Below are 26,223 nucleotides of genomic sequence, written 5' to 3'. Positions count from 1 at the left end.
TCCTACCTCCGTGGGATGGTTCGCTGACTGCAGTGATGCAGGCGCTAAACTGGTTTGTTGTGTTTGAGAAGAGCAACGCTCAAAGGGTGAAGGTTTTTATTAACAGTTCCATCAGCGCTCCGGGCTCAGCCTTGGAAATAGGGTCCCAGAAGGACTCAGAGGAACTGTTGCTCCTTCATTTCAAGCTTAGGTGGGTTGAAAATGTAGTTTAGACCACACAAGAAGATACTGAGGGCTGTAGGTTTAACACCCAGCTTGGGTCTTTTATGTGGAGTTTGGATTGGACAAAAAAAACAGCCAATCAGCACGCAGCTCATTTAATATTAATGCCCTGGCCAAGTCTTTCTATTGTAGGCCTTTATAATATGGGGTTGTGTCAGGGCTCGTGGGTCATTATGAGCTCCAACAAAGTGTCATTAATAATAACGAGGCTCAAAGAACTGTCCCCAGGTTATTCTAGAACCCCTTTTAGGTTCCTTATAAGGGTCTTCCCACCTCTGGCTCAGTAAAGGTTGAAGGTAAACACCTTTCCCTGCAAACCTAAACAGAAGCAATGTGCAACAGAAGACAAATATGCTCATATTCATCATCATCAATAACTTACTGTATTGGTTTTCCAGCTTCCTTACATCAGGACACTGTCAGTTGATCTTGTTGGTTTTAAAGACAGCAAACAGCAAACTCACAGCTCCGTGGTTGGTTGTGACACTTGAGGTGTTGGGTATCCAGTAATCAAATTACATTCAGAATTTTTGCCATACTTGTTAGAGAAGATAACTTCAGTAGCATGAATGGAGTAAACAGTATCAACGTCGTTAAAGATGTTTATGTTGTGATTATGCTTTTATTGGCCAGTTTCCATGATATTATACTTCTAACTGTGAGAATGAGGGTCACAGGTTTGTGTCACTGTTAGAATTCAGGTCAAAAGCAGGAAACATGGTATCAAGAGTAAAACAATACGAAACATGTACTTTCTCATTTGATCAAGTATTTACACACACAAAAAATACGGTGAAGGTCAGTTTCAGGTGTTACAGACCAACAAAGCTGGGAAGAGATGGTTTCTTTCAGACTGATTTAGAGACAAGTCCAACCCTGCTTTAATCTGGAAACCAGTAAGGATTAAAATTAAGATTAAGATTCAGTTAACCTGAATTCGTTTCACAGAATATGGAGATAGGAACGATCACACTTGCAGGTGCATCCACGAACCTTTCCACGTAAAACTGAGCTAAATAAGTTTTAATGATGGTGTCATTAGTGCTTAGTGTGTTCTCTGTTTCACTGCAAACATTCAAAAACCTCTGGGTGTTGCAGGCTGTGCTGTGTTGATCACAGAGGCAAATAAACATCAACATAAAAATAAAATAAAGACATAAAAGTGAACTGAATAGGCATAGACATGGTGGTATTTGTACAGCCAACCACAACTGCCTTCAGCTGTCGTCTGGCAGTTTGTGAAGGTCAGAAACTCGTCCTGTGAACCGTTTGTTTCCCATCTTAAACAAATCTGCTGCCATGTTGTTTCAGCGCTGTTGACTTTGCTTTCTTCTCTTACTTCAGTCACTTTTCTCTTTCCCTCTCCCTCTTTGTGCATCCCTATGAGACACAGTGCAGCAGTCTAATTAGTTACCCAAACACCTGGTGAAACCTGAACACACGCACGCACGCACGCACACACACACACACACACACACACACACACACACACACACACACACACACACACACACACACACACACACACACACACACACACACACACACACACACACACACACACACACACACACACACACAAAGTAATTAGACACATGTTGCATGTGACCAGTTGCACTTGAGCATTTCTAGTCATTGGGAGGTCAAAACTGCCGCTTCGACTCCAACCACAGTGTCATTGATTGTGTTAATTATCATTGCAGTAAATAAAGTGAATTTACACAACACACTGTAGACTTACGTGTGTGTTTGTGTTCGTTTGAGCTGGTAGCTAGCTCACACACACACACACACACACACACACACACACACACACACACACACACACACACACACACACACACACACACACACACACACACACACACACACACACACACACACACACACACACACACACACACCATGGCTGCTGACCCCTCCTCCTTCCCCTCTGCCTCTCTCTCCTGCTGCTCTGTGATTGTCGATCGTCCTCCCCACAGGAGAGACAGAAGAGTGATGGGTAGAAAGTCAATAGCATTGCTGGGCGCTCCATCGGTCACCATGTCCCTGTTAGCTCTGCTGGCTAATCAGATCTGCACAACCTTGTTTCAGGCTTATTAGTGGCATTCCTCCACAGAGGGAGACACTGAGAATGGGCTGAAGATTAGGAACGTTTACAAGTTTAATGTTTTACTCAGCAGAAATGCATATTCTTCAATAAATTCCTAATTTATTTAGTCTTGTGTAAATATCTTATTTCTTAGACATCTCTTCACATATTCAAATAGTTGAAAATTACAAACGTGTGAAACTCTGGATGATAGATGGGTGGTGCATGGTAGAAGTATAGATAAATGATGGATGAAGGATAGATGGATGATAGATATATGGATTGATGGAGGATCGATAATGGATGATGGATGGATGAATGATATATGGATTGATGGAGGATCGATAATGGATGATGGATGATAGATGGATGAAGGATAGTTAAATGATGGTTGATAAATGGATGAAGGATAGATGGATAATGGATGATAGATGGTTGATGGATATATGGATTGATGAATGATTGATCATGGATGATGGATGATAGATGGATGGATGAAGTATAGATAAATGATGGAGGAAGGATAGATCGATGATAGATAAATGGACTGATGAAGGATCAATAATGGATGATGGATGGATGAAGGATAGATAAATGATGGATGATAGATGGATGAAGCATAGACGGATGGTAGATATATGGATTAATGAAGGATCGATAATGGATGAAGGATAGATAAATGATGGATGATAGATGGATGATGGAAGGATGAAGGATAGATGGATGATGGATGGATGAACGATAGATGGATGATAGATGGATGAAGCATAGATGGATAATGGATCATAGATGGATGATGTATGTATGGATTGATGGATTGATAATGGATGATAGATGGATGAAGGATAGATGGATGATGGATGGATGAAGGATGGATGGATGATGGATGATAGATGGAAGAAGGATAGATGGATAATAGATGGATGAAGGATAGATGGATGATGGATGGATGAAGGATAGATGGATGATGGATGATAGATGGAAGAAGGATGGATGGATGATAGATGGATGAAGGGAAGATGGATGATGGATGGATGATAAATGGATGAAGGATAGATGGATGATGGATGATAGATGTATGAAGGATAGATGGCTGATAGATGGATGAAGGATAGATGGATGAAGGACAGATGGATGATGGATGATAGATGGATGAAGGATAGATGGATGATGGATGGATGAAGGATAGATGGATAATGGATGATAGATGGATGATGGATATATGGATTGATGAAAGATTGAAAATGGATGATGGATGATAGATGGATGTTGGATGGATAAAAGCTAGCTAAATGATGGATGATAGATAGAGGATGGATGGGTGAAGGATAGATGGATAATGGATGATAGATGGATGATGGATATATGGATTGATGAAAGATTGATAATGGATGATGGATGATAGATGGATGTTGGATGGATAAAAGCTAGCTAAATGATGGATGGTAGATAGAGGATGGATGGGTGAAGGATAGATAAATGATGGATGATAGATGGATGAAGGCTAGCCAAATGATGGATGATAGATGGATGAAGGCTAGCTAAATGATGGATGATAGATGGATGATAGACAGATGAAGGATAGATAAATGATGGATGGATGATGGGTGGATGACCTTGTGGTGACTGGAGCAGATGAGCAGAGGGATCATTGTGGAACTCATCAGTGGAAGACCTCAGACACGTAGATCAGAGGAAATAGGAAACTTCAGAATGTGTCTGTCGGTCTTTCAGGATCTCCTTCTTCTCAGTTCTTGTCTGTTTTTATTGGGGTCCCTTACTTCTGTCCCCAGCTTCTCCTTGTGTACAATGGCTCCATGCACATCCACTCATATATTACTAGTGAGTAAACAACCTATCTCATGTCTGCTGCTTGGGTTCATCACTTTATCAGGGACAACAGGGACACAGCAGTGAAATGTTTAATTTTCCCCCACATCCCTAATTATGTTGCGTCCGAGGATTATTGCAATTGTGCAGAGCAGAGGAAAACAAAGTGGGGACGTTTGGACGTCACCTTGTTTCATTTGTCAGCCTTGATTTGTTTGCTGTAAGAGTAATTGACATGTCTGAACAAAGCAGGGGACACAAGAACAAAGAACTCCATCTTTGTTTAATTCTGCATTCATGTTGCCCACTGAAGGATTTTAAACAAAGGCTTTAAATTATGTTTGTTCTTAAAGGCACTGGTGGCATTTTATCAGTTTTGGCCAACGATTCCCCGTGTGATTCAATTTTGTTTTTGCATGCAGAGAATCCATAACTCTCTTTATATGAATGGTTTTTATGGGGGCGGGGGGTCTATGGTTCAGGGAAGATCCTGATAGCATCAGCACAAACTAATATACTGTTAATGGGTTCAGATGGCCTGAAGATAAGGGAGACACACTAAGTTGCTGACTGGTGTGCACACCAGAAGTGCGTGTGTGCATGTGCGTGCATGTGTGTGTGTGTGTTTGAGTGTGCGTGCGTGTGCATGGGTGCGTGCGTGTGTGTGTGTTTGTGTGTGTGCGTGCATGTGCATGCGTGTGCATGGGTGCGTGCGTGCATGTGTGTTTGTGTGTGTGCGTGCATGTGCATGTGTGTGCACGGGTGCGTGCATGTGTGTGTTTGTGTGTGTGTGTGTGTGTGCGTGCGTGTGCATGTGTGTGTGTGTGTGCATATGCGTGTGTGTGTGTGTGTGTGAGTGTGCATGATGCGTGTGTGTGTGTGTGAGTGTGCATGTGTGTGCATGGGTGCGTGCATGTGTGTGTTTGTGTGTGTGTGTGCATGTGTGTGTGTGCATATGCGTGTGTGTGTGCCTGTGCATGATGCTTGTGCGTGTGTGTGCGCATGTGTGTGTGTGTGTGTACATGTGTGTGTGTGCGTGTGCATGCATGTTCGTGTGTTTGTGTGTGCCTGCGTGCACGTATGTGTGTGTGTGTGTGTGTGTGTGCGTGTGTCTGTAGACCATTATGTTGCACTTATTTCTCTTAGACAGCTTTAGATTTAGGAAAGAGATCTACTTTTTAAGATGATGGTGCTCTTATCTCTTGAGTGTTTTCCATCACCTCCTCACTTGTCTCACCGTGGATGTGATGATGTTTGTGTTTTCTCACTAATTAGTCCTCAGCTGCTGCTTCCTTCTTTCTAAGACTGAATCGAGCGTTGCTCTATGATTGCTCAGACAGTTTAAAATGCTGGCTTGTTTGTTTTCTCTTTGCGTCCTGGAGTTGCACAGGTTGTTTTTGTTGTGTTCTCTTCTTGTTTGCTTTCCACAGCTAGCTTCCCCACACACTTTAGTCATTCTGAATTCCTCTGGAGTATTTTGTCTGTTTAAATCTTTTCAAGTCTCTGCTAATATTTTCTCCTCCGGCTCATATCTCTTTTTATTTTCCACCTATAGCTTTCCACTTTGCCTTTTCCCTTCATATCAGCCCATCTTCCTCACTATGATGCCCTCTCTCCCCCAGTTCTCAGGAGACGCTGGTTTGTTAATAACTTCACTGCAGTTTGACTCTGGGTTGGAAATGACTGTGGCCGGCTTTCCTCACCATCAGCATTAAATGTCAGACATATCTGAGAGTCTCTCCCATTCTCACAGGTTGGCCCAGCTGCGTAAATACCTTGTGATGTCACGGACATGTTCCTCTACATCCCACAGCTTCGTTCTCTACAGGACAGACGGAAGCTGCTGGGGTCAGACAGATGTTATTGATGCTCATCTGCTCACTTTAATAAGCTTTTAGATCAAAAACAAACACAACTAAGTTAAGTTATTAAGTTAAAATAAGTTAATTTAGGTGATACTCACTCTTTAATGATTTAATAATAATTTATTATCCATTGTGTCACATATATTATCATATCAGTATTGACAAATGACTGATTAACCCTCTGGAGGCAGGCGTTGCAGATTAGCAACGTTAAAACCTACCTACCTGGTTACTCCACACACGTATTTCATGAGCATTCTTAACTCAGAAGAACCCCTGAAGGACTTGGTTGTTCATCCTTTGATCAAAACTTGTTTTGAGCCTGAGAGGGTTAACATATTAATTTCACATATTAAGTGAAATAAGTTTTGTGCCTGAGGATAAAGTGTGACATCTGAGAATTCTTGGTAAACGCCCCTACACTCTGTTATCTGGTTGGTCCATAAATGATAGACAATGAACCCTTAAAAGAGGGAACACTTCCTATATTCTGAAGTGCAGCAAGGTGTCCAGCCTCCATGCAAAATTACCATCCGTTCGGGAATCAAACCAGATTTTCAGTGGAATAGTTTTAGCGGCATATGAACCATCCTCATGCAGAATCAACCAATTCTTATTTGTTTAATCTGCAAAAAAACTCATCAGACATGAAGTGGTCCGCCTGCAGACCCAATAAGCTATTTCTGACCAGCTGATGCGGATTCAGAGGAATACGGCCTGCCTGTGACATCCAGAAGTAAAACTCCTCGCTAGTCTTCAAGGCACTCGAGGAGTACAGACGCTTCTCTCTTTCGCTCCCTTATCTTTTTTCACAAGGCTCTTTGTCCTGTCTGCCCACAGAGCGCTTCTCTGCATTTCTTCTGAAAAACTCTATTTTTACTAACCATGGATTTGATAAACTGGTCATTCAATGCGATCGATAAGATTTTTTCAACAATGAGAACAGAGCAGGGGGCTCCCACATGTCCACAGGGGACGCACCCAGTGGGATATATTTTGGATTCCTGGAAGGAGTGGAAGATCATATGCCTCTGCCAGCTTTCCTTTGAGGACATCGAAGACGTGTGGATATTAGGCCTGATGATCACTGGATTTCTCCTGATTGGAGTGGGAGGATATCTGGTTTTCTGGAAATTTGGGAAGACGGGAGCGATTGGAGGGCAACCCGCACCCACGGAAAGCACCGTCCGTGTGGAGACTTCTCAGAATGGGATGTTACTCAAGATGAATCGTAAGCTGGACAATGTTCTAGCTGCGATACCGGTATTAGTGTGCAAAATGGATGCCATCTCGGAAAGAGTCACCGGTATGGACAAGCTTAAAACCCAAAATTGGCTTCACTGAAGGACTGGAAATGATCAGTTTAAAGACTGAAGGCAGAGAGGAAAATTATCTCAGCCTGACCCAAACAAATTCTTGTTATCTGAATCTGACGCCCTGGTGGCCTTGAGCTGCAAGCAACTAAAACCCCCACGAAGGAATGCAGACAGATGCTGTGAAAACCCGACCTACCCCCCCCGCCTTCAGATTGGTGGACTTCAGCCTGGCGAGGTCATCAATCTGTAGGAGTCAATGTACCCTTTGCTTCTCCCAAGATCTCCCTTCCACCTGTGACTGTACAGTAGATGAGCGCCTTAGATGGCTGCTCTCGCCTTCCTATTGGAGTCTCATGTTATGTTGTGTTGTCTGAAGTCTGTTGCATATCTGTTGAGGTGTTTTTTTGCAGAGCAAAGCTGCCCTCCTGCTGGAGAGTAACTCTGAAGTGCCTTTTTTTCCCTCCACCTGAACCAATCCTCATGTAACCCTCTTATCTCTATTAAGGTAGCGCGACTCGGGTTGCGAACGACCACAGTCACCAATTGTTGTCATGTGTCTTGCCCATGTATGTCTGATCTCTGAATTGTTTGTACTGAAACTCTAATTTACCTCTGGGATTAATAAAGTATTGATTGATTGATTGATTGATTGATTGATTGATTGATTGATTGATTGATTGATTGACTGACAGAAGCGAGGCTGCCGAGCACTGGCACCACCGGTCCCTTCGACCACCACCAGCAGGCAAGGATGGTTAAGTGTCTTGCCCAAAGACACAGCAGCAGACTGAGTGGGGCTTGAACCTGCAACCTTCCAATTACAAGGCGAGCACTTTACTCTTGTGCCACCGTCCCCCCACCCGTTACAGTGTGGAAACGAAGTATTGTAGATATCTGAATACAGATCCAGTCTGCTTTATAAATATTAAAATGGCGTCACAGGGCACATTTTAATACACAATTTGACTGTGATAATACTGTTTAATACATTTTTCACTGTGCTGCTGTGATATTTCAGACCTTGTAGTGATATAGCAGCAGGTGTTAGATTGTAGGATTTTACTGTAAAATAAGAGTTAAATGCTGTGAAATGAAAGGATACTGTAGTTCTTCCTTGGGATATTACAGGAAAGTGTATTCTCTAAATTACAAGTTACTCTAAAATAAGCGTTATTATGGAATTTGGTCATTTTTAACATTGCAGGGGAGGCAGGTTTCAGATTTGAGACTAGCTTCAGCTGATGATGCACTTGGGCTACAGCTCTGTTTGCAGGCAGTAAGATAAATTTAAAATATTGAAGCTGACATAGGAAAATGCATGAATGCAGCCAGAAAAGGGTTCGGGGACATTTCTCATGAGGAAATAACAATATCACTGCATAAGAAGCTCCAAAACAGGATTTTCCATAATATGGACCCTTTAAAACTGCCAGTGATTACAGGTTGGGTCGACTAACGTATCCAAGTGTTCCTTTTGTAAACTCATGCATATGGTGACATCTGACATTGTGTATGTAAAAATAACAAATAACCAAACCTGTGTCCAACTCTTCATGCTGCATAAACCATTTTCATGCCTGGTGCCTAAAATCTTTTGAGTTGTCGTTTTGTCTGCAGAGCTTTTAGACACCAGATAGTTTAACCCTCTCAGGCTCAGAATAAGTTTTGATCAAAGGACGAACAACTAAGTCCTTCAGGGGTTCTTCTGAGTTAAAAATGCTCATGAATTACGTATGTGGAGTAACCAGGTAGGTAGGTTTTAACGTTGCTAATATGCACCGCCTGCCTCCAGAGGGTTAATGGACACCCAAAATGCTGCAGGCAACTCTATCAAGGCCAGGTTGTGCCCTTGAGAGAAAGGGATGCAGAAGAAGAAAGGATGATAGAAATTTAGCCTTAGTGTGTGTGAAAGTTCGTATTAAAAGGCTGGAAACAAATCACACACACAAGGGAAAGAAGCGCCATTTTAACCTCAGGTCACCATTCCTTTTCTCCAAAATACTGTAAATAGATTTAGTGATGAGTCACACACACACACACACACACACACACACACACACACACACACACACACACACACACACACACACACACACGCGCGCGCACACACACACACACACACACACGCACGCACGCACGCACGCACGCACGCACACACACACACGCACACACACACACTTATCAGTGACAGTGTGACTTCATGGACAAAATTTTAAAATGTTCTTGTTCTAAAAAATCTACATTTGACTTGAGAATAGCTGTTCACTCTGCCTTACGCGCACGCGCATGTGTGTGTGTGTGTGTGTGTGTGTGTGTGTGTGTGAGACAAGTCAGTGGGAAGTTAGAGCTCTCGAGCACAACAGAACATCAGCCTCTGGCCTTGACCGCTGAAGATATAGGAGTGCAGGGTATTGTATAGGAAATACACACACACACACACGCACGCACGCGCGCGCACACACACACACACACACAGACACACACACACACGTGCTGTAGTTCTTTTTGAGCACTATTTCCATCTTCTCTTTCTCTCCCTTGCCACCCATCATTTATTGGCTAATGTCTCTCCTCGACTCAGCCATCAAAATCTTGCTGCTATATCTTTTTTTTTTCTTTTTTTATCCTCCCTCTTTCCTCCTTCTGGGAAAATATCAGCTGTATCAGCACTGTGCCTACATTCCACCTCGAGAGCATACACACACACGCACACACACGCACACAAACACACAAACTTGGTAATTAATAATTGCTGCTGTTACTCGGCTCTCTGTATAATAGGAACAACCTGGACTCTGATGTTGGTTTGTGTTTCTGCAGGCCCCTCTCTTTGTCTTGTCACTGATCCAATCCCACGTAGCAAAATCGTATCCTTCAAACCTTCACCCATGGACTTTTTGTGTCTTCCTTTTGTCTCAGGCAAAATTCAAGACTGTTCATCTTTCTTATTTCACATAATCATAAATTGGTTGATGCAGGAAACCGTCTCAGTAGGTTGACCGCTCCTTTCTCATTGAGCCATGCATTCTTGCCGCGATCACAAGCCCCGTTTCCCTGCAGTGTGCTGCTGAACCAAGATGGCTACCTTCCAACTCAATTTGTGGTCAGCGAAGAGGCTATTTGCATGAACATGTGTCCCATTGTTTAGCAGATATCCTACTGTGACAATCTCGCAAAAAAGGGTGAAATCAGCTGTGCATCTGAGTCCTCTTCCCCTATTTTTAGGGGGATGGTGTGTGTGTGTGGATGTGTGTGTGTGTGTGTGTGTTTCTCGTTTGTGATTTCTCCCACCTCCAGTGTGTTACTGGAGGAATAAGTGAATCAGTAAAGCCTCTGTTAATGAAGGGAGATAAAAAGTGGGTGGGATGTAATAGATTGTAGAAAGTCAGACCCTCGCAGCATGAGGTGGTTCGAGTAGGAACAGGAAATAAAAATGAAAGTGACGTTTAAGGAGGAACGTTTCGAGGCTGAATTAAGTCAGAGGAACCACTCTGTCCATTATTTTAGGATCCGTTAAAAACGTCTGCATCCATCACATAGATACATACATGCAGATGGCTCAGAGTGGGGTGACCGGCAATAATAGGAATGTGTGTGTGTGTGTGTGTGTGTGTGATTGCATGCATGCTTACGTGTGTGCGTGTGTGTGCTTGCGTGTGTGTGCTTGCGTGTGTGTATGTGTGTTATTGCGTGTGTGTGTGTGTGTGTTATTGTGTGTGCGTGTGTGTGTGTTATTGCGTGTGTGTGTGTATGTGTGTGTGTTATTGCATGTGTGTGTTATTGCTTGTGTGTGCGTGCTTGCGTGTGCGTGCTTGCGTGTGTGTGTTTGTGTGTTATTGCGTGTGTGTGTGTGTGTGATTGTGTGCATGTGTGTGTGATTGCATGAGTGTGTGTGTGTGTGTGTGTGTGTGTGTGTGTGTATGCGTGTGTGTGTGATTGCATGCGTGTGTGTGATTGCGTGTGTGTGTGTGTGCGTGTGTGTGTGTGTGTGTGTGAATGCATGTGTGTGTGTGCATGTGCGTGTGATTGCATGCATGTGTGTGTGTGTGTGTGTGTGATTGCGTGTGTGTGTGTGCGTGTGTGAATGTGTGCGTGTGTGAATGTGTGCGTGTATGTGTGATTGCATGCATGCTTACGTGTGTGCGTGTGTGTGCTTGCGTGTGTGTATGTGTGTTATTGCGTGTGTTTGTGTGTGTGTTTGTGTGTGCGTGTGTGTGTGTTATTGCGTGTGTGTGTGTGTGTATGTGTGTGTGTGTTATTGCATGTGTGTGTTATTGCATGTGTGTGTTATTGCTTGTGTGTGCGTGCTTGCGTGTGTGTGTTTGTGTGTTATTGCGTGTGTGTTTGTGTATGTGTGTGTGTGTGTGTGTGTGCGCGCGCGTGCGTGTGTGTGTGCACGCGCGTGCGTGCGTGCGTGTGTGTTTGTGTGTGTGTGTTATTGCATGTGTTTGCGTGCTTGCGTGTGTGTGTGTTTGTGTGTTATTGCGTGTGGGTTTGTGTATGTGTGTGTGTGTGTGTGTGCGCGCGTGTGCGTGCGTGTGTGTTTGTGTGTGTTTGTGTGTGTGCATTTGCATGAAATCTAAGTTTCATCTAAATATTTAGATTTAAAAGTGACATTATTATATGAAAGTGTTAAATAATGAAAACAGTCTGAAGGACAATAATGTTTATAGGTATCTGAATATTAAATCTTTATGTGGACTTCATTTGACATATTTACATTTAATATTTTAATTTGATTCTTATTCGTTTGGATAAAAGTTTAGTGTTGTTTTAAACAAAACACAATTATTACCTTAAATAGTTTAGTTAATAAACAAATGTATCAAAGTATTTGTTGAGGAGCTAAATTTGAAAAGTGTTGTTATTATACCAAACAACCAAACAATATGATGTTTGAACTTTTCTGTCAGTTCTATGCTAATCTGCACAATTCCATTTGGATTATGTTTAACATTTTCTTATAAAATAGCCTCACACAGAATTACTGATCAGACATGTCTTGTTGTGGTTTTATTTGTTGTAGATCAGGGGTGTCGAACTCATTTTAGCTCAGGGGCCACATTGAGGGAAATCTAGTCCCAAGTGGGCCGGACCGGTAAATAAAAAAAACAAACAAAAAAAAAACTTCAGATTGTTTTCTTTGTTTTAATACAATCAATATATAACAAGGCTGGAGCCTGTGGACAGTGTATCCAAAATAGTACAAGTACAAGACGTACTTGAAAATTTGAAAAAATAAAAAAAATAAAAAATCAACAAATAAAAAAAAAAACATTCCTTAGTGATTCAAAGAGCTTACAGTTCACATGGCTAGATCAGTTTCATGCAGCACTTAAAGTATATTTGACTCATTTTACTTGACATCTTTTAGCTTTCACCAGCACATCAATATCAGAAGTCACATCCTGAGTGGCGGCCAACTTCAGGAGGGGATTCAAGTTCTTGTGTGAGCCTTGAGCGCAGCTTTGTTGCATTTATACTCGTTACAGAGAAAACTTGCTCACAAAGATAAGTTTATTTTCACTCTACATTGTAAAGTATGAAAATAAAGTTTACACAACTATCTCGCGGGCCGGATTTAACCCGTTTGTGGGCCGGATCCGGCCCGCGGACCGCATATTTGACATCCCTGTTGTAGATAGTTTATCCTGTGTTTAGTCTCCATATTAATGAAACACCAGAGTTCATAGAAACAAGTGAGCTCCCCAGATAGTTGAATTCCTCTCACTGTCTTTGGATTAAGATCAAGAGGGAGAAAGTAGGTGCCATCCATGGGTTTAAATGGCAAAACTGGGATTAAATTTATGGGAGAAAGTGGGTCTGAGGATGAAAACTTCTGCTGTTTTCAGGTAGATGTAACCTCAGAGACAGAGTTTAACCCGAGCCCCAACCTAAAATACTTTAATACAGTTTTCAGTTCATGACAATCCAGATGAAGTTTAAAACATGGAGGGGACTTGTGCTGCAGCCAGTTTACAAACACGTTGAATCCATGATGGATCAAGCGAAGACTTTGAGCACATGTTGACTAATTTGCTGTGACACCACCTGTAGGTATGAAAACGTCCCTGCTGCCAGACTACAACATCTATTTCTTCATTTAACACCTTGAAACACTGTGATGGTTTCTAAAGCCATCAGCAAGGACCAGACAGAAACAATTATTATTAACATCGTTTTACAGAGGCAGAAATCACATAACAGTTAAATAGAAAATTGCCCTAAAATATTTAGTTTTAGTTTATTTGAGTTTTATTTACTTAGTTAGAATAAATTATCTTTATCGTGAACTGAAACTGCCTAAAGCTTGGTTTATGCTTGACGCATTCACTTTCCATTTGGTGATGCGGCTCGCGGATGGAACGCGCTTCACAACTCGCAGCGTTTATGGTTCATGCGGCTCGTCTCTGCGGTGAGCCAATATTCTCCCAAACTGAATGGGGCAGCATGGAGCTCTACGGCATGCATCCAACACTACACCATAGTAGAAGTAGAAATTACTGTTGTTTACAACATGGCATTCCAGCATTTTTAACAGCGTCCTCGTCTTTTCCGACATTGTGAGCTATTTCTCTCCAAGAATTATTAACAACATATTGATCACGGTGATCTTTGAGAGCTGAATCATACAAATGTCTGTATTTACGAACCTCTGCCATTCTAGTTCTTGTCGGTCCGCCATGTTTTTCCGCGTCCGACCATCTGCGTGGTTAGAAAATTTCCTAGGTGCGCGGTGCGGAAATTTTGGGCCGTGCGGAGGCGCGGTGGAGGGGCGTGGTTGTTAAAATGACGCAATTTCGCTGCGCGGAGCCGTGCGGACCTCGCGGACTCATCAAGCATAAACCAACCTCAAGATCTCAACGCGACTATGCTTTCAACCATTGCTCCTGCAGGTCGTCTGTTCACCACTAGGGGCAACAACTGCAGTCTTTACTCAAACACACACATTAAAGTAGGGCTGAAACAATTCCTCGAGTACCTTGAATAATTCAAGTACAAAAAAGCTTCGAGTCAAATTCTCTGCCTCGAGGCTTCGTTTAATTCATGTGTAATTAATTCATGGCTTTGCAATCGCCCGGGGTCATGTTTCACCCGGACCGAAATAAGTGACGCACATACACACTGCACTGAATGCACGCACAAGTAGCGAATGTAACTTAACTTTCTCTTAAGCCATGGGGGACAACGTGGACCCCGGTGGAGCGTGAAAAAGACAGAAAATGTCAAAAGTGTGGGACCATTTTTTTCGTCGTAAGGCGGAAACGTACTCCGGTGTAAATACTGTAAAATGGTTTTAGCCTACCACAACACCACATCCTCGATGCTGCAGCACCTGTAAATGTCACTTCTGCAAGTGGACTCGGAGGTCCACTATATATTATGCAGACACTGTTTGACTTTTTCATTTGTAGCACTCAGTTTCAGCTCACACTGTACGTCTGGTAGCAACACGTCAGACCTAAAAATGTGCTAAAAATAGCAGTTTTTACACAACACGTCGGACTTTTTATTGTGTTGTAATTGATGTCTGTTGTCCCTCGGGATTGCTGCAGGAGGACACAGGTATTTATGAGAGTGGCGGAGGAAAACAAAAGAAAGTAAATAAATGTTTTGTGATCAGTATAATTTGACATAACCACGGCAAACATGCTTTCTCGACAATCCTTGTTAGTGTGTGAGAAAAAAAAGTGTAGAAATTAAAATGGACGTGTGTTAATAGGGAAACGGCTGGTGATCCATGTTTGCGCATGCGCCGTGAGTGGTTCTGGTGCTGTTTGATTCTCGCACGAGGGGAAAATCGGCTCATGTTGTTGACTTATTTTTTGCACAGGCATTTGTTTACTGTGGAGTAAAGTTGAAGTTTTGAAAACTAATTTTGAATGAAACTTGAAGAATAACTGGCAATTGCTTGCTCATTTTAAGAAGTCTTTCATATTTTATAACATGCTATTTGATATAATGGTTTACAAAAACAAAAGAGTAATTCATTAGAGTACTCGATTAATCGATAAAAGATTCGATAGAGTACTCGATTACAAAAATATTCGATATCAGCAGCCCTACATTAAAGTTCATGCAACAATAAGTGATGTATTTCAGATATATCACAAATCCAGCGTGAAGTGCAGACGTTAGGATGTGCAATACCAGGAGATAAACAGGCCCAGTTCAGTCATCAGCTGTTAGTAATGGTTCATCCAGTTTAGCATCAACCTGGGGGTATACCACGTGGTGAGCTCAGAACATCGGGACAATCTGGATAAATCTCTGCTTCACAAATCGCTCCTGTTCACTCAAGGATACGACAGCACCACCAATGATGTGCAGGTGGATTCAATCCTTTCTAAGGCAAGTGAGGAGAGACAAGCAAGGCAACACACGTCCACAGGCAGACCCTATTAATCAATGCTAGATAATGAGAATAAAAGTAAGGACAGAGCCTCATTTTTCCCCAGAAGGAGCAAGAATTATTAATTCATGCCTACAAGGACTACAGATATTTCAGAACTAAAACAGAGACCACCACCTGCTTGATTAAAGCCGTGTAGCTGGCGCTACTTAGTTAGAATGATCAACATTTAAATGTTTCCTTGGCAACGGCAGAAGTCGATTTAAGCTCTGTTACTCACATTTTATTTGGGTTTCCATCATGTATGTGCCATTTTCATGTTCAGGCTGAGAGTCTGGATGTTGAGAGACTCGAGAACTTTGTTTTTGGTGAGCAGCTGTGAGTTTTATAAAGATACGTTTGGGTTGGGTTGATCACGCCTTGGTCATGCTTCGAAATTCATACTTGCACATCTGACATTTTAGTTTTGGTTGCTTTTTTGAGGCGTATTCTGTGTGAAATTGTAATGCATGGTTAATCCTTTTGGCACAAATCTAATCCCATATAAAGTCAGTTGCAGCACTACAGTTTTTTCTGAACCTCGGGTAGATTCATATGGACACACAGGTATGCAGACACGGAGCTGGTCCAATCATAGCCTATGACACCTTCTCTCTTTCAAAGCTGCACCACTGTGTGAAGCTAGCTTAGCTCTGCAGCTGAGGTAAACTAGCGTTATGTATCTGTTCTGGAGTGTGGAGCTAGCTTAGCTTAGCTGCTAGCTTAACTAACGTGATCTATTTAAAAATTTGAGATGGAGGGAAAATGCAAAGGTGAAAGGGATAAACTAAAAACAGATAGCTAAATAAACATTCTGAAGAGTTAATTCATGAAGAGTCTGGGTGTCATCCTCGACAGCACACTTTCTTTTCAATCTCTTATCAACAATATTACCCGGTCTGCATATTTTCACTTGCATAAAATCTCCCGCCTCTGTCCATCACTTACTCCCTCCACCACTGCCATCCTTGTCCACAGCCTCGTCACATCCAGGATTGATTATTGCATCTCACTTCTCTTTGGTCTCCCAAGCAAATCCCTCCTTAAACTGCAGCTTCTCCAGAATGCTGCAGCACGTGTCATCACTAGGACTCCATCATCTTATCACATCACCCCCATCCTGCAACACCTTCATTGGCTGCCCATTAAACAGAGAATCACCTTCAAAATTCTGCTCATCGCATTCAAAGCTCTCCATAACCTGGTTCCATCCTACATATCTGATCTCAGTCACATCACCACTCCTGTGCGTGCTCTTCGTTCCTCTTCTGCTCCTCAACTCTCGGCTCCCCCGCTCGACTTGTTACCACGGGGAGTAGAGCATTCAGCCGCTCTGCTCCCCACTTCTGGAATTCTCTTCCCCCGATCTACGCACCACTCACTCTCACGCACTTTTTAAATCAAAACTCAAAACCCACCTCTTCACACAAGATTTCACCACATAGTTTTAATACATTGTTTTAAATTATAGCATGCAGACCTAGTGTTTTTACATATTTCTGTACAGTTTATCTCATTTTATTATTTTTCTCCATTGTTGTAAAGTGTCCTTGGGTGTCCAGAAAGGTGCTGTTAAGTAAAATGTATTATTATTATTATTATTATTATTATTATTATTATTATTATTATTATTATTATTATTATTATCCATCCATCCATCCATCCATCCATTTTCATCCACTTATCTGGAGTTGGGTCGTGGGGACTGTAGCCTAAGGAGAGAGGCCCAGATTTCCCTCTCCCCAGCCACTTGGACCAGCTCCTCCGCGGGAATCCCAAGGCGTTCCCTGGCCAGGTGAGAGACATAGTCCCTTTACCGTGTCCTGGGTCTACCTTTAGGTCTCTCCCGGTTGGATGTGCCCAGAAAACACCACCAGAGAGGCATCCAGGAGGCATCCTGACCAGATGCCCAAGCCACCTCAACTGGCTCCTTTCGATGTGGAGCAGCAGCGGGTTTACTCCGAGCCCCTCCCGGATGACCGAGCTTCTCACCCTATTTCTAGGGGAGAGCCCAGCCACTCTTTGGAGAAAACTCATGTTGGCCGCTTGTATCCACGATCTCATTCTTTCGGTCACTACCCAAAGTTCATGACCATAGGTGAGGGTAGGAACGTAGATTGAACAGTAAATCGAGAGCTTCACCTTTTGACTCAGCTCTCTCTTCACCACGACAGACCGGTACAATGCCTGCATCACTGCAGATGCAGCACCAATCCAACTATCAATCTCACGCTCCAGTTTTCCCTCACTCGTGAACAAGACCCCGAGATACTTCAACTCCTCCACTTGGGGCAGGACCTCATCCCTGACCTGGAGAAGGCATTTTACCCTTTTCCGAATCAAGACCATGGTCTCAGATTTAGAGGAGCTGAATCTCATCCCAGCTGCTTCACACTCGGCTGCGAACCGCTCCAGTGAAAGCTGAAGATCACGTTCTGATGAAGCCAACAGGAACATATCATCTACAAAAAGCAGAGACCTGATCCTCAGGCCACCAAAACGGATGCCCTCCACACCTTGGCTGTGCCTAGAAATTTTGTCCATAAAGGTTATGAACAGAATCGGTGACAAAGGGCAGCCTTGGCGGAGTCCAACTCTCACTGGGTACGAGCCTGACTTACTGCCGGCAATGCAGACCAAGCTCTGACACCGGTCGTACAGGGACCTAACAGCCCGTATCAGAGGGCCTGGTACCCCATACTCCCGGAGTAACCCCCACAGCATCCCCGAGGGACGAGGTCAAACGCCTTCTCCAAATCCATGAAACACGAGTTGACTGGTTGGGCAAATTTCCACTCACCCTCCAGCACCCCCCAAGGGTATGGAGCTGGTCCAGTGTTCCACGGCCAGGACGAAAACTACATTGCTCCTCCTGAATCTGAGGTTCAACAATCTGACGGACCCTCCTCTCCAGAACCCCTGAATAGACCTTACCAGGAATGCTCAGGAGTGTGATCCCCCTGTAGTTGGAACACACCCTGCGGTCCCCCTTTTTAAATAAGGGAACCGCCACCCCGGTCTGCCAGTCCAGTGGGACTGCCCCCGATGTCCACGCGATATTGCAGAGCCACGTCAGCCAACACAGCCCCACAACATCCAGAGCCTTAAGGAACTCCAGGCGGATCTTATCCACCCCTGGAGCCTTGCCATAGAGGAGCTTTTTAACCACGTCTGTGACCTCAGCACCAGAGATTTGAGAGGCCAACTCAAAGTCCCCAGACTCTGCTTGCTTTAATGCTGTGGTGAGCCCATTGGAAGGGAGACCCACATTTCCTATTCGGACTGTGCCCGTCCGGGCTCCATGGGTGAAAGCCCGGCCACCAGGCCAGACCTGGCGCCAGAGGACTTCACCTGGAGGGGCAGTGGGTTTTTCTGGGGGGGGGCCCAGTAATAAACCGTGTTTTTTTCAACCCCTTTGCATGTTTATAATTAGCCTGGTGAACGTTACATACATATACTTCCGGGTCAAATCCGTAGTTTTGCGTCACCAACTTGTTCTACATAACTAACGGAAAAGCTAAGATTCTTCATTGTTTTATTCCGATTATGTATGCCAATTAAAGATGCAATCAAAGCTTAAGACAAAGTAACCAATTTTACTGAACCAATACTTGCAACTCACCGTTCTTAGCTGCGCCTGCGCACCACAGAGTCACCATCTCAAAACAATCCTAACGTCCAGTTAATGTTCTCCAGTAACGTACTTAGTCCAAGTCTTCTTCCAAATCCTGCCCTGCAGCTTGATACCTTAGTAAATTCTTCTTTTTGCACGTATTTCTCATAATGTTTACATCACGAATACTAGTCAGCATCAGGTTAGCATGCTACTTCTTGGCTGTGTGCTTCTTCTTCTGGGTAAACATTGACTTGGTGTGTTACTGCTACCAGCTGGTAAGACGTGTAACCTAGGTCTTCTAAACAAGATTTAGAAAATCTACAGTGTTTTCTTTCTAAAAAGAGAACAGACAACCCTGTATTTAAGATGGTTCAAAAACAGTTTCAACTTTAATATGCGTTTTAAAACATTTGAATCAAAAGGACAGCAGACACCCCTGAATTCAAAATGGTAACAAAGAGTTTGATGAGGAATGAGAACTAAACTGTCTGCAGGGGAAACAGTATGCTGCATCTGTTTTCACTGAATACTCCAACCATGTTCTATTTTGGTACCATGATGAAGAAAAACTGCGTTTTATCCCAGAGAAAAGTCGAACTGGATAATTTTCCAGGCGCACCTGATTAGGCTTATCCACCCCGAGGTCATCTGAACGGCGATTTATGTTGGTGCTGCTGCCACTCGGTGGGGAAATTGCCTGCTGAGACTGTGCTGGAGGCACGGAGAGAGGAGGAACAGAAGCGCTTGTAGCTGCAACTTCTGGCTGCACCGGCCTTTTTGATGATGCGTCATCCCTGCTTGTGCTAGCATTGTTTTTCTGTTTGCTAAACCAAGTTCTGATGTCCATCTTAGCAAGCTACTGTACCAAAGCGTCTTCTTCTACTGCATCTAAAACTGTCGATTAGTAACCTAGAGCGCCCTCTGTTGATCGTCTCGAGCCAATACATTTGCATGCGGTGCTGTAATCTGTTCTGGGTGGGCCGGATCGGCAAATGGGCGGGCCGGGCCCGGCCCTGATGCCGGGCCTGCACCAGGCGCTCACCAATTTGTGGGGCACGTTGGCGAGAGTGGCTCCAGAGGGGGGCCCCGGTAACCCACATCTGGGCGAGGGAACACGGTTTCCATTTGTACAATTCATCATAAGAGGTCTTCGGGATGCTCTTTGTCTGATCCCTCACCTAGGACCTGTTTGTCATGGGTGGCCCTACCAGAGGTATAAAGCCTCAGACAACTTAGCTCCTAGGATCATTGAGACACTCAAACCCCTCCACCACAGTAAGGTGGCAGCCCAGGGAGATAATAATAATAATAATAATAATAATAATAATAATAATAATAATAATTATTATTATTATTATTATTATTATTATCCCCAAGCAAATGCTGTTATATGCACTAAAAGGTGAGAGGAGCAGAGAGGAGGTTTTTCAGTGTTTGTTAGATTTTGTAGTCCAGACTCTTAGCAACACGCTTCTGATGTTAGTAGTTTTATAACGTAGCCTGTTTAATTACATTTTATTACCCTTTATTTAAATCAGTTTAAGCACAGTCTAAAATAATAAACTGAGATTAAATTTAAGTGGGGCAGCACAGCTCTGCTTAACTTAAAAGCTGCTTTAAGTCATTTTAAACCAAGTTTTACTAAACTCTGACTAGTGCTAATCAATGTTTAAATTAAACCTTGGTGCAATTCACCTAAAATGTTGAGAAGTAAATCCAGTTAGAACTCAATTTATAAAAGTTTCAAGTCCACATTTGTTAATATTTTAGCCATCAATAACAAAGCTGCTGCTACCGCTGTGGGCCAGCGGTGGTGCTGATTCACTGCCTCATAGCTGCTGACAAGAAAAAGGAGATGTAACTTGCCTCGTCCAATCAGATTAACCAAGCTTCCACAAGCCTAGCTGCCATAGAGAAGGTTTGTTCTCCAGCATGTGTTATCATGGTGATTGGGAGGGGCTTTTAGGATCCAATTAACTAATTACTGATGTAGGGTTGGTAAATTGAGTGCTTTAAGAGCTCAACATATATTACCTCTACTTATGACTAATAAGCTGTGATACTCTATCTAAATATAGAATATCAACCTGCTTGGTCTTTACGGCGTTTAATCAGAAGATTCTAAGATTCTTTGTTTTATTAAGGGATTGTAAACACTTCGTTTTGATTCAGAAAAGAGTCAGGGTTATAAAAGTAAGGATTTATTTTTAAAACAATTAAAACATGACAAGTTAGCTGACATTTACTGTGAGTGGATGGAGCTAGAAGGAGCAGGGGTAGTGTATGGTGCCTATGTGTGAATGCGGTGTTATCAGAACTTCCGTATCTCGGAGAGCTGAGTTCTGGGTGTAAAAAAATCTGGTTTGCATTAAGCTATAAAGTTGATTATTATCAAAAACACATCAGACGCAATCTGTCATGTCTACATACTCACTCGAAGACCCTCGTGATAGATCCGGAATGTCGAAGTCCTCGGACTTCCAGGCACCGAGGTCCGTAGAAGAAACTGCGGCACTACTAAACCGGTCTTAGAGTTTTCTCCGGGTCACAACAGATGGATGGAACCACGCATCTGGGACTCTTTAAGGAGTCTAAACAATATCAGCTTGTTCTGCAGGAACTGTTGCTGTTTCAGCTTCGCAGGTGCAAAAAGATTTTGACGACGTGTCAAAAGCTTTGATGGGTTAAAGAGGTTTTGCTTCAGGTGGCCGGTCTGAAGCTGTCTCAAGAACTGATGAATCACCAGAGCGATCCAGTTCTAATGTTCTCACGTTAAGATTTGTGTAGCCAACCAGAGGTTGACAAGTTGAGGAATACCACCAAGACAACTCAGAAACACGTCTTCTTTGATCCGGATGCTCTGATCTGGGATAAAGGGCTATCTATGTGTCACATGTTTAACTTAACTTTGCTTAGTCCTTGTGTGAGTACCTTGTCAGATCAACATGCTGAAACATATATCAATCATTGTAATCATAACATAACATTCATTTCAAACTTCAATCACTCAAACACAGATTAATGAAAGCATTTCATTATATTATATATATATTTTTAAGTAGCAATAAACAAATGTTTATTTAATGATTATGTCATGTTCTGTGTCCCTGTGGTCCCCAGCCCCCTCCAGGTTCCCTCATGTGTACCCAATCTTCTGTGCCCCCTTTTGGTCCCCAGCTTCTTCAGGTTTCCCTTTAGTCACTTCACTTATCACTAGTTTTTTTAGCTTTAGTCTTTGTTCTACAGTGTTTAAAGTTCAGGTTATTTTAGTAGCTTTGGTTTAGGATTTAGATATTGTTTTCTCCCCTGCTTATTTCTGCTTCTTCCCTCAGTTCATTAGTTTCACCTGTGCCCCATTCCCCACACACCTGCTCCTTGTCTGCTATCACCCAGCCCCGTGTCTTAGTGTTTGTCGGTCCATTGTCGTATTCAGTGTTGTTTCACTCTTCCACTGGCACTCGAGGAGTACAGACGCTTCCCTCTTTCACTCCCTTATCTTTTTTCCCAAGGCTCTTTGTCCTGTCTGCCCACAGAGCACTTCTCTGCATTTCTTCTGAAAAACTCTATTTTTACTAACCATGGATTTGATAAATTGGTCATTCAATGTGATCGATAAGATTTTTTCAACAATGACAACAGAGCAGGGGGCTCCCACATGTCCACAGGGGACGCACCCGGTGGGATATATTTTGGATTCCTGGAAGGAGTGGAAGATCATATGCCTCTGCCAGCTGTCCATTGAGGACATCAAAGACATGTGGATATTTGGTCTGTTGATCACTGGATTTCTCCTGATTGGAGTGGGAGGATATCTGGTTTTCTGGAAATTTGGGAAGACGGGAGCAATTAGAGGGCTACCCGCACCCACGGAAAGCACCGTCCATGTAGAGACTTTTCAGACTGGGACGTCATTCGAGGTGAATCGTAAGCTGGACAATGTTCTAGCTGTGATACCGGTATTAGTGCGCAAAATGGATGTCATCTCGGAGAGAGTCACCGGACGGTATGGACAGGTTTAAGAACCCAAAATTGGCTTCACTGAAGGACTGGAATGATCAGTTTAAAGACTGAAGGCAGAGAGGAAAATTATCTCAGCCTGACCCAAACAAACTCTTGTTATCTGAATCTGATGCCCTGGTAGCCTTGAGCTGCAAGCAACTAAAACCCCCACGAAGGAATGCAGACAGATGCTGTGAAAACCCGACCTACCCCCCCCCCCCCCTGCCTTCGGGTTGGTGGACTTCAGCCTGGCAAGGTCATCAGCTGGAGGAGTCAATGTGCTCTTCGCTTCTCCCAAGATCTCCCTTCCACCTGTGACTGTACAGTAGATGAGCGCCAGATGGCTGCTCTCGCTGGGGGAAACAGGATCCCAGCCCCCTCACCTTCCTATTGGAGTCTCATGTTGTTAACTGTTGATATTCGTGCTTATATGTTTGAGGTGTTTTTTTGCATAGCAAAGCTACACCCTGTCGAGAGTAACTCTGGTATGCCTTTTTTTCCCCTCCCCCAATTTATCTTCATGTAATTCCCTTTTCACCTAAATGAAATGAGCTCCGTTCATGGCTGCTCTCGTGGTCTGCCTGTATCTGTTTTGTCTACATGTGTGTGTGTAACCTCGGTCAGGCTGTGCTGCGGAGTCAAATTCCTATGCTTCGGGACGCTGGAGCACTGGCAATAAAGCTTTTCTGATTCTGATTCTGTTCCACCTCGTGAAACTCTAGGTTTTGCTTATCTAGGAGCTTTTTGTTTTTGTCAGCGTTGTCTCGCTCCCCCCTCTTGGTCTCCTGGTCTCCAGGTATTTGGTTTTTTTCTCTAGGTCTCTTGGGAAATGCTCTTTTGGATTTTTGGACATTTGGATCTGGGCTTCATGCCCCTTCTTGGATTTTTGGATTTTTGGACATCGACTCCTAATAAAGGATTTTACGTTTTACTACGCTGCTGCCTTGTGCCGTTCTGGGTTTCTGCATCTTGGGTCCTAACCTCCTCCTGGCTCAACGTGACAGATTATCCAGCTTATAAATTTTATAAGTTCATGTTTTATTTAAGAACTCATTCTTTGATTTAGCAACTAATCCAGGCTGCGAATGTTCCTTATTCAGAGGCATGAAGAATCCTGTAGGACAATAAGGGAAGCTTGGACCTTGAGGAGAGAACATCATTGTTGACGATTCATTATCATGTGTTCAGAGCTGCAGAGAGGCTCTGAGCTCCAGCTGATGGGATGAAGGCAGGCCGATTTAAAGGGAACACATGCAGGCTCGTGTCTCCATTTTGACCAGATGTTGAATGGTCAAACTGTACCTAAAAACTGACCATTGCTGGACGTTACATTGACTAATTAGCTACACCTGGTCAGGTGTCTTTGCTCCAGTCATAACAGCTTTCATCCACTTTGCCTAAAAGTGTGCATCTCCTCAGAAGTAACCTTTTATTGTCTTAAAATGATGAAAATACCTAAATCCCTTTAATAAGACTCACTCATGTGAACCAGCCTCAGCAATCAAAATGATTACGTGTTCACGAACACACAAATTACTTTTTGTTTGCTTGCTTCGAATAATTGACATCCAACACAGACCATGGATGTTCACACTTTTATGTGATAAATGCTACATGTGCATGCCTATGGCTGGGCTGCAGCAGCCTTTGGTCTGGGGGTGTCTCTGCATCATGTGCACCTGGGCATCTTGGCCTCAACATCAACCAGCGTACATAACTAATATATACTGCTGGCAAACAGAATGCATCCATTTACCGCGTTTTCACCTAAACTTGGAGCTGCCTCAGTATTTGATGTCTTTTTACAGAGATACTCACAACCCTAAGGAGGCTTATCCTGGCACAAGTGTTTATCGTTTTAAAATAAAAGTTAAAAGATCCAAAATGTTCCATCCAATTTATAAAATGTTGGTAATGCTTTCTGTTTGCAGGTTAGGAAGACATTCTTGTTCCAAGTTTAATCTAAACATTTGAAATATGAATTAGAAAATATTTTTATCCTGAACCTGAAAGATGCATGTGACACCTTTTCTTTGGCTCTGCAGAGCTGAGGTTCGCTAGAAGTGGAAACACTTTTTTAAACGCGTGGAACGGTGTGAAATGTTCCTTTTAAAGAGAGAAAACTCTTTTCCTGAAATATTCCTGCTTAATTTCACATAAACAATCAAAGCATTCCTAGAAATGCTGTTTAGTCTGATCTGACATGGATGTGACTGCTGCCTGTCTGTCTGCCTGTCTACTGGTCCCTGCCATCCACCGTACCTGTCTGCAGTGTTTCTGAAAACCAAAATATAAGTGTCTCCTGTCATGTTAAGTGTTGACATGTTATGAGGTTGTTAGAGATTTTAACAGCACACACACACACACACACACACACACACACACACACACACACACACACACACACACACACACACACACACACACACACACACCCTTATGTGTGATGCCCATGGGAACAGCTGGCTGAGTGGAGGCAGAGGCTCACATCTGAACCCGCTCTGGCCTGTGCTGCCCGTTGGCACTCATTTGACCATTATTGTCCATCTTCTTCATTTGTTCTCAGGTTAACTGGCTTCCAGCTGCCTTCACCCGTTGTGAGTACCGGCTCCAGGCTCACCTTGTGGCTGCTGTCTGACTATGCAGTCAGCGGGCAGGGATTCAAAGCTGTCTATGAAGGTAACACATGATCTGTGCTATGTAATTAGTTCATTATCATTCAAACAGCTTAAAAATGCCGTTATTTTATACAATTCTGTAACTCCCCCACCCTCACTGTGACAAGTGTCTCCCCCTTATGATTTTCTCCTGTTTATAACTCAACATGCAGATTTTAGCATATTTATTTTAAATCAACCTTTTTAAAACATTATGAACCCACTACCCAAAGA

General features: G+C 43.1%; 1 protein-coding gene across 1 annotated transcript in view; it reads left to right on the top strand.

Moving 5' to 3' along the window:
* Positions 1-26,223, top strand: part of csmd2 (CUB and Sushi multiple domains 2) — a 338,433-nt gene that overhangs the window by 35,160 nt on the left and 277,050 nt on the right. Inside the window, exon 3 of the mRNA XM_070541492.1 lies at positions 25,899-26,011. Coding sequence (XP_070397593.1) covers positions 25,899-26,011 — 113 coding nt within the window. The remainder of the gene's footprint in view (positions 1-25,898; positions 26,012-26,223) is intronic.

This window comes from Nothobranchius furzeri, chromosome 11 (assembly GCF_043380555.1).
Source record: "Nothobranchius furzeri strain GRZ-AD chromosome 11, NfurGRZ-RIMD1, whole genome shotgun sequence".
Taxonomy (NCBI): Eukaryota; Metazoa; Chordata; class Actinopteri; order Cyprinodontiformes; family Nothobranchiidae; genus Nothobranchius; species Nothobranchius furzeri.
Note: the sequence above shows the minus strand (reverse complement) of the source record. Positions and strands in the feature narration are given on the sequence as shown.